Here is a 15167-nt window from a genome sequence, read left to right as displayed (position 1 = left end):
AACCCCAAGAGTTAGCAGAAGGAAAGAAATCATAAAGATCAGATCAGAAATAAATGAAAAAGAAATGAATGAAATGATAGCAAAGATCAATAGAACTGAAAGCTGGTTCTTTGAGAAGATAAATTAAACAGATAAACCATTAGCCAGACTCATCAAGAAAAAAAGGGAGAAGATTAAAATCAGCAGAATTAGAAATGAAAAAGGAAAAGTACCAAATGACACTGCAGAAATACAAAGGATCATGAGAAACTACTACAAGCAACTCTGTGCCAATAAAATGGACAACCTGGAAGAAATGGACAAATTCTTAGAAATGCACAACCTGCCGAGACTGAACCAGGAAGAAATAGAAAATATGAACAGACCATCACAAGCACTGAAATTGAAACTGTGATTAAAAATCTTCCAACAAACAAAAGCCCAGGACCAGATGGCTTCACAGGTGAATTCTATCAAACATTTACAGAAGAGTTAACACTTATCCTTCTCAAACTCTTCCAAAATATACCAGAGATAAAAACACTCCCAAACTCATTCTATGAGGCCACCATCACCCTGATACCAAAACCAGACAAAGATGTCACAAAGAAAGAAAACTACAGGCCAATATCACTGATGAACAGAGATGCAAAAATCCTCAACAAAATACTAGCAAACAGAATCCAACAGCACATTAAAAGGATCATACACCATGAACAAGTGGGGTTTATCCCAGGAATGCAAGGATTCTTCAATATATGCAAATCAATCAATGTGATACACCATATTAACAGATTGAAGGAGAAAAACCATATGATCATCTCAAAGGATGCAGAGAAAGCTTTCAACAAAATTCAACACTGATTTATGATAAAAACCCTGCAGAAAGTAGGCATAGAGGGAACTTTCCTCAACATAATAAAGGCCATATATGACAAACCCACAGCCAACATCGTCGTCAGTGGTGAAAACCTGAAACCCTTTCCACTAAGATCAGGGACAAGACCAGGTTGCCCACTCTCACCACTATTATTCAACATACTTTTGGAAGTTTTAGACACAACAATCAGAGAAGAAAAAGAAATAAAAGGAGCCCAAATCGGAAAAGTAGTAAGTTGTCACTGTTTTCAGATGACATAATACTATACATAGAGAATCCTAAAGGTGTTTCTGAAAACTACTAGAACTAATCAATTAAGTTGGTTAAGTAACAGGATACAAATTCAATGCACAAAAATCTCTTGCATTCCTATACACTAATGATGAAAAATCTGAAAGAGAAATTAAGGAAACACTCTCATTTACCATTGCAACAAAAGGAATAAAATACCTAGGAATAAACCTACCTAAGAAGACAAAAGAATGTATGAGAAAATTACAAGACACTGATGAAAGAAATTAAAGGTGATACAAAGAGATGGAGAGATATACCATGTTCTTGGATTGGAAGAATCAACACTCTGAAAATTACTATACTACCCAAAGCAATCCATAGATTCAATGAAATCCCTATCAAACTACCACTGGCATTTTTCACAGAACCAGAACAAAAATTTTCACAATTTGTACAGAAACACAAAAGACCCTGAATAGACAGCAATATTGAGAAATTAACATGGAGCTGGAGGAATCAGGCTCCCTGACTTCACAATGTACTACATAGCTACAGTAATCAAGACAGTATGGTATTGGCACAAAAACAGAAATATAGATCAATGAAACAGGGTAGAAAGCCCAGAGATAAACCAGTGCCCATATGGTTACCTTATCTTTGAAAAAGGAGGCAAGAATATACAGTGGAGAAAAGAGAGCCTCTTCAATGAGTGGTGCTGGGAAAACTGGACAGCATGTAAAAGAATGAAATTAGAACACTCCTTAACACCATACACAAAAATAAACTCAAAATAGATTAAAGACCTAAATGTAAGGCCAGACACCATGAAACTTTTAGAGGAAAACATAGGCAGAACACTCTATGACATAAATCACAGCAAGATCCTTTTTGACCCACCTCGTAGAGAAATGGAAATAAAAACAAAAATAAACAAATGGGACCTAATGAAACTTAAATGCTTTTGCAAAGCAAAGGAAACCATAAAGACTATAAGACAACCCTCAGAATGGGAGAAAATATTTGCAAATGAAGCAACTGACAAAGGATTAATCTCCAAACTTTACAAGCAGCTCATGCAGCTCAATATCAAAAAAAAAAAAAAAATCCAATCCAAAAATGGGCAGAAGACCTAAATAGACATTTCTCCAAAGAAGATATACAGATTGCCAACAAACACATGAAAGAATGCTCAGCATCATTAATCATTAGAGACATGCAAATAAAAACTACAATGAGATGTCATCTCACACCAGTCAGAATGGCCATCATCAAAATATCTACAAACAATAAATGCTGGAGAGGGTGTGGAGAAAAGGGAACCCTCTTGCACTTTTGGTGGGAATGTAAATTGATACAGCCACAGTATGGAGGTTCCTTAAAAATCTCAAAATAGAACTACCATATGACCCAGCAATCCCACTACTGGCCATACACACTGAGAAAACCGTAATTCAAAAAGAGTCATGTACCAAAATGTTCAGTGCAGCTCTATTTACAATAGCCAGGACATGGAAACAACTGAAGTGTCCATCAACAGATGAATGGATAAAGAAGAAGTGGCACATATATACAATGGAATATTATTCAGCCATAAAAGAAATGAAATTGAGTTATTTGTAGTGAGGTGGATGGAACTAGAGTCTGTCATACAGAGTGAAGTAAGTAAGAAAGACATAAACAAATACCGTATGCTAACACGTGTATATGGAATCTAAAAAAAAAAAAAAATGGTCATGAAGAACCTAGGGGCAAGACGGGAATAAAGACCTAGACCTACTAGAGAACGGACTTGAGGATGCAGGGCAGGGGAAGGGTAAGCTGGGACAAAGTGAGTGGCGTGGACATATGTACACTACCAAACGTAAAATAGATAGCTAGTGGGAAGCAGCCCCATAGCACAGGGAGATCAACTCGGTGCTTTGTGACCACGTAGAGGGCTGGGAGAGGGAGTGTGGGAGGGAGGGAGACTCAAGAGGGAAGAAATACGAGAACATATGTTTATGTATAACTGATTCACTTTGTTATAAAGCAGAAACTAACCCACCATTGTAAAGCAATTATACTCCAATAAAGATGTTAAAATGCATACATACATACATACATACATACATACATAAAAATAAAGATAACAGTTTTGAAAAAAAAGAGAAGAAAAGAAAAAGATTGCTCAGTAAAGAAGTGGGGTGACAGAGTACTCTTGAATATAAAAATCACTGGAATAAACGTCAATGTTTCCTGGCATGGGTCCAACTGTCTTTATACTCATCACAAGACTTCCCTTGACCTCCCTTCCACTTCTGGTAAAATTAGAGAACCTTCTACCTCAGGTATTCCTTGTATCTAATTACTGGGAAAGTCATACACAATTAGTGGCAATACTCCAAATACTAACACATGCTCTATTCTGAGTTTAAAATTACAAATGAGTTATGAAACTATCATTTACCACCACCTCATATGGCATGGAAAAGAAAGGGGGGGATAAAAGAAAAGAAGAAAAATAAGCAGTTTAATGAGCCTATCAGCAAAGCAAATATTTGAATTTAAGAAATTCTTGTTTTTTGAAACTGGGAAACATCTTTATTTTAATATGTTCATCACTAGTTTTATAATGGCTTTAAATAGAATTTGTTTAATATACAAATTATCGAATTATCTGTATCAATTCTATGTTTAATCATGATAGTGGCACTGTGATCATTTTAATTTTACCTTAGGAAATTATTTGACAGTCTATGTATATATTCCATGTGCATATACCGTATGACACAGCCATACCATTCCTCTGCTTTATCAGAGTTTTTTAAAAAAAGTCTTCAAAAATCCTAGTACAAATAATATTATAATATCTTTATTCATGATAGTCCCAAACTAGAAATAGCCATGGTGTCCTTCTAGAGGAGAGGCATAAACAAAGCGCATACATTCTTACAATAGACAACTCAGCAATAATTACCCTGGATAAATCTCAAAAACATTATGTCATGAGACAAGAGTTAGACACCACACAGTATATGCTCTATGATTACATACAAAAGATGCTCTAAAACAGAAAAAACGAATTATTGATCAATTCAGATGAGTGATGGTTTCTGAGAGGGGTGATCAAGTGAGAAAGGGTAGGAGGAAACTTCATGGGGTAATAGGAAAGTAACACACTTCGACCATGGTAACTGATCCACTTAAAATACGTGCATTTCATCACTCATAAATAATACTTTAATTTATTAAAAAACTTTAGTTAATGAAAAGAAAATAAATTTTGTCACTACAGTTGAAGCTTCATTGTCCCCACTCAATTCCATTCCCATCCCTAGCTCCTCAGAGGTAATCAGGATTTTGAAATTAGTATGTATGCTTCCCAGGCATTATATTATGCCTGTACTACACATGCATATAGCTCTTCCAATAGATAGCAGACATTTGTTTAAAAGGTTTTGTTTTCTGCATAATAAAGTAACATTTTGACAGTAAAAATAGAAATAACTGTGTATGTTTTAAGTTTTCATAAGACTGCATTCATGGATTTCTCAAAGCATATAAAATATATTGAATTAAACTTATTTTTAGAAAAAATGGTTAGATACATTTCTCATAAGTCATTCTTCACAGGTTACATAGCTAATGTATTTTTCTGCCAGAGACCACTTCATTTTAGACTTAGAAACTAATGGATGTTTCCACGTTTTCAATGAGCCACTATTCACTAATCAACTAGTAACATTTTTTAATGATAATTAACGTTTCTTGAATTATTTCTAGCTCTTATGAACCTGTGTTCAAGTTTCATTTCCATCCTCAGAGCTCTGTTGGCCTTTTTGTTTGCTTATGAACTAACTCTCAATTCCCTCAACTTTGCACAAACTTCCCCCATACATTATTTTCTTTCTGGACTACCTGATTCTTATACTTATGGACAGTTCTGTATATAAGTAAGTGTCTTGATGAACTATCGATATAGTCATTGTAATGTATTAAACATATGACAACAGATATATACCCATTGAAATAATATGGGACTTCCTATATTTTAGGATTTCCTTTCTTTCTTTATTTACTTATATCCTACAGAACTTATCTACTCCAGGCTTTTATTTCTAACTGGTGGTAAGATCTTCCTTTTCTTTATGTTCTTGTATTAGTTGTACATCAGTAGCATCAGAAAAGGCTGAAATCATGATGGTAGGTAACTGATAAGGACTTTGCCTGTAGTCTGTTCTTTAATAATTTTCATCAATCCCATTAGGTAGTTAAGTATTGTTGTACACTGTTTATTCTGTATTCCAATCTAAATTTTTAACTGGAACTTCAAATTTAACTTTTATAAAACTAAGCTCCTAAAAGAATAGATATATGTGTACATATAACTGAATCACTTTGCTGTACACCTGAAATAACACAACATTGTTACTCCCATGTAACATAAATATTTTAAATTTTAAAATTAAATAAATAAATAAAATAAGGGGGAAAAAACTAAGCTCCTAATAGTTTTCTCCTAAACTAGTTCCTCTCTCAATATTTGTCATATTAGTAGGTAGTAACTACATTATTCCAGGTGATCAGAACAAAAACCTGGAGTAATTGTTGAACTTTTCCTTTCTCTCCCACCTCACCTTTAATCTATTAAATTCTATCTTCTCTAAATTCCAAAGTATATCTAGAATATTACAATTTCTCTCCATCTCCTCTGCTGGCATAAACACATCTAGATTATTACAGTAGGCTCCAAATTGATCATATTTCTTCCCTTGACCCTTTTAGTCTACTTTTTAGTAGGTAATCCCGTTATCTTCTACTTGACATCACTTTCCAGTCAGTGTAACTGTTTCCTAAAGTCTTTTCAATACCCAAGAACCTTGTCTTATTGGTCCCATTTGCCCCTTTGACTTTGTTTCCACCAAATTCACTATTTTTCAACCATGCTGGTTTATCCAAACATTTTCAAACTTGCCAGGAATACTCATAAATCAGGGCCTTTGCAGATGAGTTCTTCCTGAACTATCTACAGTACGAGGTTTATTTCCTTCAAGTTTTTACTCTTTTGCTCATGGAGACATTTCCTGGCCACACTATCTAACAGTGACTACCCCATCCCTGCTAATACTTCTTATCCTCTTTCTCCAGTTTTCTCCTTAGCATGCATCATAATCAAACCAAGAATGTCTTACTTATCATGGGTCTATCTCTCTCAGCCAATTGAAATATAAGCCCCATGAAAGCAGAGATATCTCTTTTTTTATGGCTTTCTCCTTGATGCTTAGAATAATTCCTGACACATGCTCAAGAATTATTCACTGATTATATCTTAACTACATTTCCAACTTCAACAACTGTTCAAATACTTCATTCATAGCATATATTAACAAGTTCAAGTACATCGAAGATTTGGGAAATCTTTTCACAGATGGCTCAAATTTCAACTGTATCTTCAGGAACACTTGGGCATTTGCAAGGCAGATAATGTGATAGAAGTGCATTCCCAGTCAGAAGGATCATGGGACAGTTCATGGTGCCCTGGAAATACTGTGAATGAGGAATATGACATGTCAAGAAATGAGGCCAGAAAAATCTCCTGGGAAGATTTTGAATGACCTTGAATTCTATGTTAAATATCTTGAACATTACCCTCGACAGTATAAAAAGCATAGAAATGTTTTGATTCAGTAAAATTACTTGTTACATCGAATATAGAAAGAAAATATTTGTGTAAATTATGGAAAATGTATTTTGGAGATAACAGATGAGAGGTTACAAGATCTATTAGAAACAAGTTATCTAAACAGTGGAAGATAAATTGTCACAGAAACAATAGATTGAAGAGGTTAGGAGGAATAAGTCACAAGTATGAAAACTTCCAAGAAGTTTGGTGGTGAGTGAAAAGAAAAAAATGGATGCGGTGTCCAGTTAGTGACAGAATGATGAAATGGTATCTGTAGAATGAAGGCGAATTCAGGATATTTTAAGCTAAGCAAAGGAGGAAGTACAAATGAAGCAAATAAAACTGTAAGAGGAAAAGTGGGTAAACATATAGATAAGTGCTTAGAGGATGAGAGAGAAGCAGGTGGACCCACATCTCATAGAGAAGTTACTCATAAAGCAGTTACTGGAGAACCACGGAAATGAACAAGCATGGTTGTCTGATTTTCATGCTCTCAAAAGTTAAAAACAATGGAAAACTGTGGCTTCTAATGACAAGTAGTCCTGATTGTAAAGGGAAATTAAAGTGTTTACTAAGTATCCACCAAGTGTCAGGCCAACTTAAACAGCAAATATGTAAAGATGAAAAGCCAGATTTCTTCTGCTCCAGAGGACAAAGTGATTTAAATAATTCCATAAAAACAAGATGATTGCTAAGCAGCAGCAAAGGAGACATAGAAATCTGAAACAGATTTAAAAAGGGCAGTTTCATGAAACATAATCCTATGGGGGAAACAGCTTTAAGCTCTTAAATACCACGTGTAATAATTGGTTTTCTTTAGTTTTAAGAATGCAGTCACACTGTAGTAAATTTCACAAAGATTTCTATGGAAACTTAGGAATTTTAATAGCTTGATGTCTAAACATTAATCCTTTGATTAACCAGAATATGTGGTTTTCCAAAATGACTCATTTTTCAATAATTACCTGCATCTAGAAACTAACAGTCTCTCCAAAGATCTCAAATTGGCAGCACTTGGGCAAAATCTAACTGCACATGGGTTCTGTCTTCAGACACAATATTTTTAAATAGTTTTAACTTATTGACAATCAATATACAAAAATGTTCTGAATAAATAATAAGACACTTAGACTAGCCTAAAAAGTAGAAGATTTGGCAACAATGGGGAATATATATTACATGTCAAAATTGACTGGAGCTGAGTATTTCCAGGCTTGCACTTTCAGGAAGACCACATTACAGTCCCTGTGATACAGTCTTTTCCCTAAACCTAGACCCACTTCAGGCAATTATGTTACCTGCCTGGTTATTATAGCCATTTCATTCTGTGATTTCTGAAAATGTAGGTGCCATGTAGATACCAATTCACTTTACATAAATTATTTCTAATCATTACAATTTTATAATTTGGATTCAATATGCATATTATTATTTTAAAGATTCAGAAAATACTGAGAAAAGTTAAGAAAGTAAATGCTTATGAAAGTTACTGCTAACTAGTTGGAGAGCTGAGTTTTCCAGTATATCACATAGACTTGCATATGGCTAACCATGTTTTTAGTGTTGGCAAATGATAAGCAATGAATATGAAAAATGTATTTTTTCACATATTAATGAAATTTTAGTTAACATATCCAAAATGTCATTTGAGATATTTATTTTAAATGTTTTAGATTAGAAGAGGCACTGAGGTACTTCTAGGAAAACAAACAAACAAACAGTTTATCCTGAACGATCCAACTAGTACATGGAAGAGGTGAGTTACACAAACATGAAATATAGATAATCACTATACATTATAAACTCCTCCTTACCTGTTATCATGTTCTAAATCAACCTGAGTGGAAGCACTCCTTGGACTATGTGGTACAAAAATTGGATGGAAAAACAATTCTAATCTTCATGACTTCTTAGAATTTGAATTCTCTTTAGGAATTTCAAACCACAAAATTACCATATTATGGAGAAACAAGGTTTAAATAGCACTGTGATAACCCATCATAGATCTCCCACTGTCTGGACTACTTGTCTTCCTTTTAGGAAACAAGGTAATATTTTCATTTATCTTTTTATTATTCTATATAACTTGTAATATTGTAAAACCTAATAACATTGTTCTAAAAAGTATTTTTAAAGAAACCAATGTCAGTGTACCTTAAGATTCTTTGACAAATTGGGAACTAACATGCTACTGATTTACCTCCTTTTCAGTGCTTCTGAATATAATCAACATATAGACACTGGAAACTATTATAGTGCTCTATCTTATGATGAAATGCCACAATCTTATTTTAAGGATGAGCTCATCATATGAGGTTTTTGTAAATCCAGGGCACTGTGTATTTGATGTATGACCTCCTGAATCATTTTCTTCATCTGTTAATCAGACCCATGTACCTAAAAAAAATTGTTCCAGAGACTAGAGAAATAATTTACAACATACCTAGCACAATGTCTGGCAATAGCAGTTGCTTAGTAACTACAACTATTTCTATGGTTCTCATTTATCAACATGCTAAAATCATTTCTTTAACTTTTAATTAACGTTTGCCCATGTTCCAATTTCTTTCATCCATGGAAAATAAAATGTCTTAAGTAAAATTGAGGTAAATGGCTATATATAATAAACTTATTTCAAAATTTTAAATTATAAAATTTAATATATATCTAATCTTATTTTAAAACGTAATCATTATGAAATGCTTCTAAAGTGAGTGTCATATGCCTCGTTCTGTAAGAGTAAACAAACATATCTGAGATTCTTTAGTAGGTAGGAATGAGAAATTAATAACAAAATCAGGCAATGCAAATCTTAAGATAGAGAATAATTCCCGTGCATACACATTCTCTAGATGTGCATAGGAAAAGATCACTAGTAAATTTAACAGTTTGAGCCAAATAAAATCTTGCCCTTTAAGAATAATTAATTTCATATTTGTAGATCTACAGAGTAAAACACTGTTATATATCAAAAAGCCATTAGAATAACTTCACTTCACTTTTCAGTTCTCTGTTTATCCACTGAAAAAGTTGAATTAATATGTGGTCAGCAACCCTGGGGGACATATATGTAGTCACAGTATTAGAGATGGAGCTGAGTGGGATCTTATTAATCAAATATTTTTAGTTAAACCTCTTTTTCTAGATATTCAAAGTGAGGTTCAGTGATGTTCAGTGACTTGCTCAAGGTTCAGCAGCCTGTCCCGGGCTGAGCTGGGATCAGCAGGCCTCCTTGTACCCATCACAGTGTTATTTCTACCTGCTAATTCTTCCCCTTATGAGGGAGCCAGGCTCTTTTCCTCACCTGAAATCTGATTTCAAAATTATTTTGCATTGCTGATAGTGATTCTCCACAAGATTAAAGAAGAATTGTAAATAATATGGCTTTATTAGTATAAGCATAATTTATTATTTTCACCACTGTATCTTCATGTCTAGAATGGTACCTGACACAAGGTAGCAAGTATTCGTTGAATAAGTGAGTTAATTAATAAATAAATTAACCATTTATACATAGGGTCAATTATTCTACTAACTTGCTAAGCCCAAAAAGAACTTCCACAATTTAAAAACTAAGATTTTTCATTATGTTGTGTTAATTTCTCCTTATTAAAAACTCATCATATTCATATCCATGTGTTTCTCAGTGAATCTGCTTTTATCAGTCTTCATTTCCCTTTCTTAATTACCTGGTACAAAGATAAATAACACATAATTAAAGAGGAAATAAGTGAGTTTAAGGAGAGTAAAACTATTATTGATTAGCTCCATATGTATTTCACAGGACCAAGTAAACATGAAGTTCTTCCTTTTTACCTGTCTTTTGGCTGTTGCTCTTGCAAAGCATGTAAGTATAATAAGATGTTTATGAGTATCTATTATTACCTGAATATAAGAATAATGAATCTTTTATGCAGAAAACGGCAGGGGTAGGCAGCAAGGAACTGTGACCTTTAAAACCTATAATCAAAGATGGCGTTGGCTTCACCTTACACAAGATATCAAGGTGGACAAAAATACTTTTTATAAAGTGGTCTCCTTGTAGGGTTGGAAAGATTTTAGTCCTAGGTTAAAAGGCATACACTTTCTTCCATATCTGTTTGAATTTACTGGGGAACTATTTTCACTCCAAGAACCACTTCCTAAAAGTTAGAAACACATTAAACTATAACACGGACATCTTTCAAAGTTCAGGAAAGTGACAGGTAAAATGTAGATTCCCAAACCATCTCTCAAACACATGTCAGAATTCCGTCATTCTTGACTACAGTACCTCAGCAAACATGATGCTTAGACAGAAAATAAGCATGTGTTGAAGAGTGCTAACTTTGAAAATTACTTGCCAAATAACCTAATGCAAAGTCATCCCTTAACTTCTCAAAACATCGTATTCTTCTAGTGAGAATGTAATAATAATATTCATATCACACGATGATAAAGAAGGACTAGATTCTTCATGTGAAGTGCTTCGAAGACACAGGCACCTAATCTGTTAACTTCCTCAGGAGTAACTCAGTTTCTCCCTTACCCTGCAGCCTGTGCTGCCAACCCCTCTCCCATACCCAGTGTCTCCCTCCCTACAAATGCACTATATCATCAGGGTAACCAGAGTTCTTTGCCTCCTTTGCATTTCATATGTCACATATCAATCTTGAAAAGTTTTTGTTATTAAGTTTAGAGCCAATTCAAGAGCATAGCCAGAGTAAGAATTCTAGTTAGCCAAACAGAAAAATATAGTAATAATGCTTCTGTGATCAATCTTACACCAAGCTTCATTGTTTCTTTCTTCTGTTTATAATCTCCTAGTCTTAACTACTGTTTTCCCTTTCTCTCTAAATCAGTAATTGTCAGTCTTTCCCTTAAGATTAATTAAATCTAGCAATTAACATAAATGAAATAAAACAAAATGTGATGGTATTATAATATCTTAAGATTCTGTAGCACATCTGCACATACATCATATTATATTTTAAACTGTGACAGGATTAATATAAAATACTTAAAAACTAATAACCCAACACTTCCTAAAAACAATAAATACATTAAGCTATAAAAAGGATTCATTTGAAGTAAAGAATGATTTGCTTATTAATATTATAGCATATAATATTACAATAATAATGAAAAAAATCAACTAAACACTACACATTTCCAGAAACAAATTTCTAAAAGTCTCTTGTCATCAAACCAAGAACAATCAAAACAAAACTAAACTAAACAAAAATAGTGAGATAACTTGGCATTTGAAATCTACCATAAAACTGAAACTTGTATTTGTTTTTGTTTCTTTTATAGGAGATGGGCCATGTCTCCTCCAGTGAGGTAAGACACTTTGGTGTCAACATAAAATCCTTTCACTTAGTAAAAACATAATATGCCCTAAACTCTTGTCCTTAAAATAGTTTTTCACCAGTGAGTCTAGAACTACAGTCAGAGACAATTAGAAGTGAAGCCATTAAAAAAAGTAGATATGGAGGAGTAAAGACCAAAAAATCTACACATTCAAATCACCAAGATTAGATTTGTGCATTTTTTTCTAAAGACCTCTCAATATTAATGATGTTTGTTCACAAGTCGTGATGAACACTTTGTGAGTACAATGACAGGAATCCATTCTATGTTTCTGCAATGAGGACTCAAGCTTTTCTGGAACTATGTTAAATGCTACTTTCCAAATGACTTCCGGGCCATAACAGATGCCCACAGACAACTTCAAGGTCACCTAAGCATTTTCTTGTTTTCCTGTGATGTATTTAATCTCTTTTAAAAAGACAAAAGAAAAAACATGATAACAATAAAGAAAAAAAGAACATTGGAAATTGTACAGAGGATATAGGAAATATTTTCTTTCTTCTCTGTGGATGATATTTGGGAGAGCTTTTGATTCAGTTATTCATAAACCAAAGCACAATGTGAAATTTGTTAGTTATCTGAAATATAATAATTACGTAGAGGGAGTGAAACTTTGGCTAACTTTGTTCTGTAATTCGGTAAAAACTAATACGTTATCTACCCAATGGATAATGGTTGTAGATTGATATTTTATTAAGCTAGAATGAATTCAGTTTAGGTAAATAAGTAATATTGTCTTTCTCTTTCTAAGGAATTTATCAGCAAGTTCCAGGAAGTAAGTCCTAAATTCTTAAATTAAATATATTTTAACTTTCTTTTTTTAATCAAAGTTATAAAATAAATTTATTTACTTTGTAGAAATATAAGCAGGGAAAGAATGTGGTCCTTCATCCCAACAAGGTAAATCCTGATTACTTTAGTCTGTTAATCTTCGATTGATGAGACTGCTTTTTCTATCAAACATGGGTCACTTTCTCATTCATGCAAAAAGAATATTATTTTCAATTATGATTGTGAAAATGGTGATGTTTTCATTGTTTTGCCAAAATGCTATGGACTAACATGAAAGGAATTCCAGGAAAAGACTTGTGAGCCAGTTTTGAGCCACAGTGTTAAAGCAGAATATCTGAGAAAGAATTTCTTGTTAAAGGTTCATCACCTTTAATTTTCTTCCTTAATTCTGTACCCTTTTGTTCAAAAAATTATATTTTCTTTGCTATCACTTTATGCTCAAGAATATTACCCTGGATTTCAGTAAATGCTATATCCTTTTGGTTTTGTTTTCTTTTAAGAGAATATTTGTTCCACATCCTGTGAGGTATATAGTGATTTCACATCAGTAGTACAATGTGAAGTAAAATATAGTATTAGAACCACGTTGAAATTAACCTGGATTTGGAAAATAGATTTCAAGTCAATCAAATTTGAAAACCAAGATTGTCTTTAAAGAATGAGACCAAAAGTGTATCGTCTTCTCTTAATTCTATGACTAATTCAAATGACGAAAATATATCTTCGCATGAATCAACGAATACATTTGACTCCCAGATTCTATGAGGAATGAAGAACTTGTCTTTTAATGGTTTTCATTCTTGAAGTCTCAAACTTATTTTCTTCTTTTTAAAATTATTTTTCTATTGCAACATTTTCTTAAAATTGACTCAATCAATTTGTTCATCACAGAAACAATATATATTTACTTCCAAAGGCATGTTAGTTGGGCTAATGATTTATTTTTCCTAATACATAATAAAATAAGTAAGGACTATTAAAATGAGAAAGAAAAGCTTATCCATGTCTTGCCTAAAATTATCTTGTGTATTCATTCATTCCCTTGACAAAGCATTCATTCAACAAGAACTATGTCCCCAACACTACTTTAGCCTCTAGGAGTTCAATAATAAATATGCTAATCTCTGGGAATACAACAATAAATACAATAAACAACGATAAATATCACTGGTTGTATGTTTATCACCAAATAGAAAATTCTACTATAATTCATACAAAACTCTTACAATGTACATTGGTGCTCTTTGACAGAGATATCAGGTATCTGACTCCAGAGGAAAGTACATTTTAAATCAAGCCAGTGTCAAATCAAGAACCTACTATTCACCTTCAATATAGTTTTAGCCTGAAAAATCTCTCAATATTGCTTAGGGCAGTGTTTCTCAAAGGGCTACCTTTCAGCTAGCAGCATCAGCATCACCTGGGCATGCTTATGCACTTTAAAATTTGAGAACCTCTTGTTTAAGCGAGGGTGAAAGAGGGAATGGTCACTATTATAATAAAGACATGCTGTGGTAGAAATATCCAAGCAATGAGAACAATGGGAAAAAGTGTCTGGATAGGAAGAAGCATAGCCATGGCCCGTAGCCTTGTGTCCTGAGGCACAGCCTGAAGACTTCCTACTTAGTGTCTAGGAAGGTTGCTTTACTGTTTCTCTAAGCTTCAGGTCTGTCTCAAACGGAGAGCCAATGGCGGCCTCTCATAAACAACAATTGTGTCCTGTAGAAAGGGTTTGCAGGATTTAGTTTGCCACACACCTCACTAGTCCTACTTTGTAATATTTTTGCCACCTGTCTACACTCCCTAGGCATCTGATATTTTATGAATAACATAGAATTGATGAAAACTTTAAAATGAAACATATTTTCAGTCACATGTTATTAATTTGACATAGAGTGAGGGCTCTCAATAATTTATTTAATCTGTAATAAATAACAATTTATCAGTAGTAGTAGCTTGGGCTATAAATATATTTAACTAACTGCCCCTTCTACTCTAGCACAACTCTAAGGCTAAATCATGCAAGTTAAGTTAATTCTTCTTTTCTTCCCCTAAGGAAAGTGCTGAAGTTCCCAGGGAAGTAAGTAATTTTCATTCAAATAAAATGGAATTCATATCACCCAGCCTTGTTTTCTTTTTGTGTATTTTTATAGCAAGTGCTTTTTTTTTTTAACAGAAAGTTCAGGTTACTGTGGAAGATAAGCAATACCTGAAACAACTGGTAAATTTCTCATACAAATTATAATTTCAAGTAAACCATGATAGTAT

General features: G+C 33.4%; 1 protein-coding gene across 1 annotated transcript in view; it reads left to right on the top strand.

Moving 5' to 3' along the window:
• The first annotated feature begins 10551 nt into the window (after positions 1 to 10551).
• The window catches only part of LOC132488530 (alpha-S2-casein-like), a 35249-nt gene continuing 30633 nt past the window's right edge, over positions 10552 to 15167 (top strand). The window contains exons 1-6 of the mRNA XM_060096812.1: positions 10552 to 10602; positions 12051 to 12077; positions 12966 to 13007; positions 13402 to 13425; positions 14950 to 14979; positions 15076 to 15120. Of these exons, the coding sequence (XP_059952795.1) occupies positions 10552 to 10602; positions 12051 to 12077; positions 12966 to 13007; positions 13402 to 13425; positions 14950 to 14979; positions 15076 to 15120 (219 nt within the window). The remainder of the gene's footprint in view (positions 10603 to 12050; positions 12078 to 12965; positions 13008 to 13401; positions 13426 to 14949; positions 14980 to 15075; positions 15121 to 15167) is intronic.

This window comes from Mesoplodon densirostris, chromosome 1, assembly GCF_025265405.1.
Source record: "Mesoplodon densirostris isolate mMesDen1 chromosome 1, mMesDen1 primary haplotype, whole genome shotgun sequence".
In the NCBI taxonomy this organism is placed as follows: domain Eukaryota; kingdom Metazoa; phylum Chordata; class Mammalia; order Artiodactyla; family Ziphiidae; genus Mesoplodon; species Mesoplodon densirostris.
The sequence above is the reverse complement of the archived record's forward strand: the minus strand, read 5'-3'. Positions and strand labels throughout refer to the sequence as shown.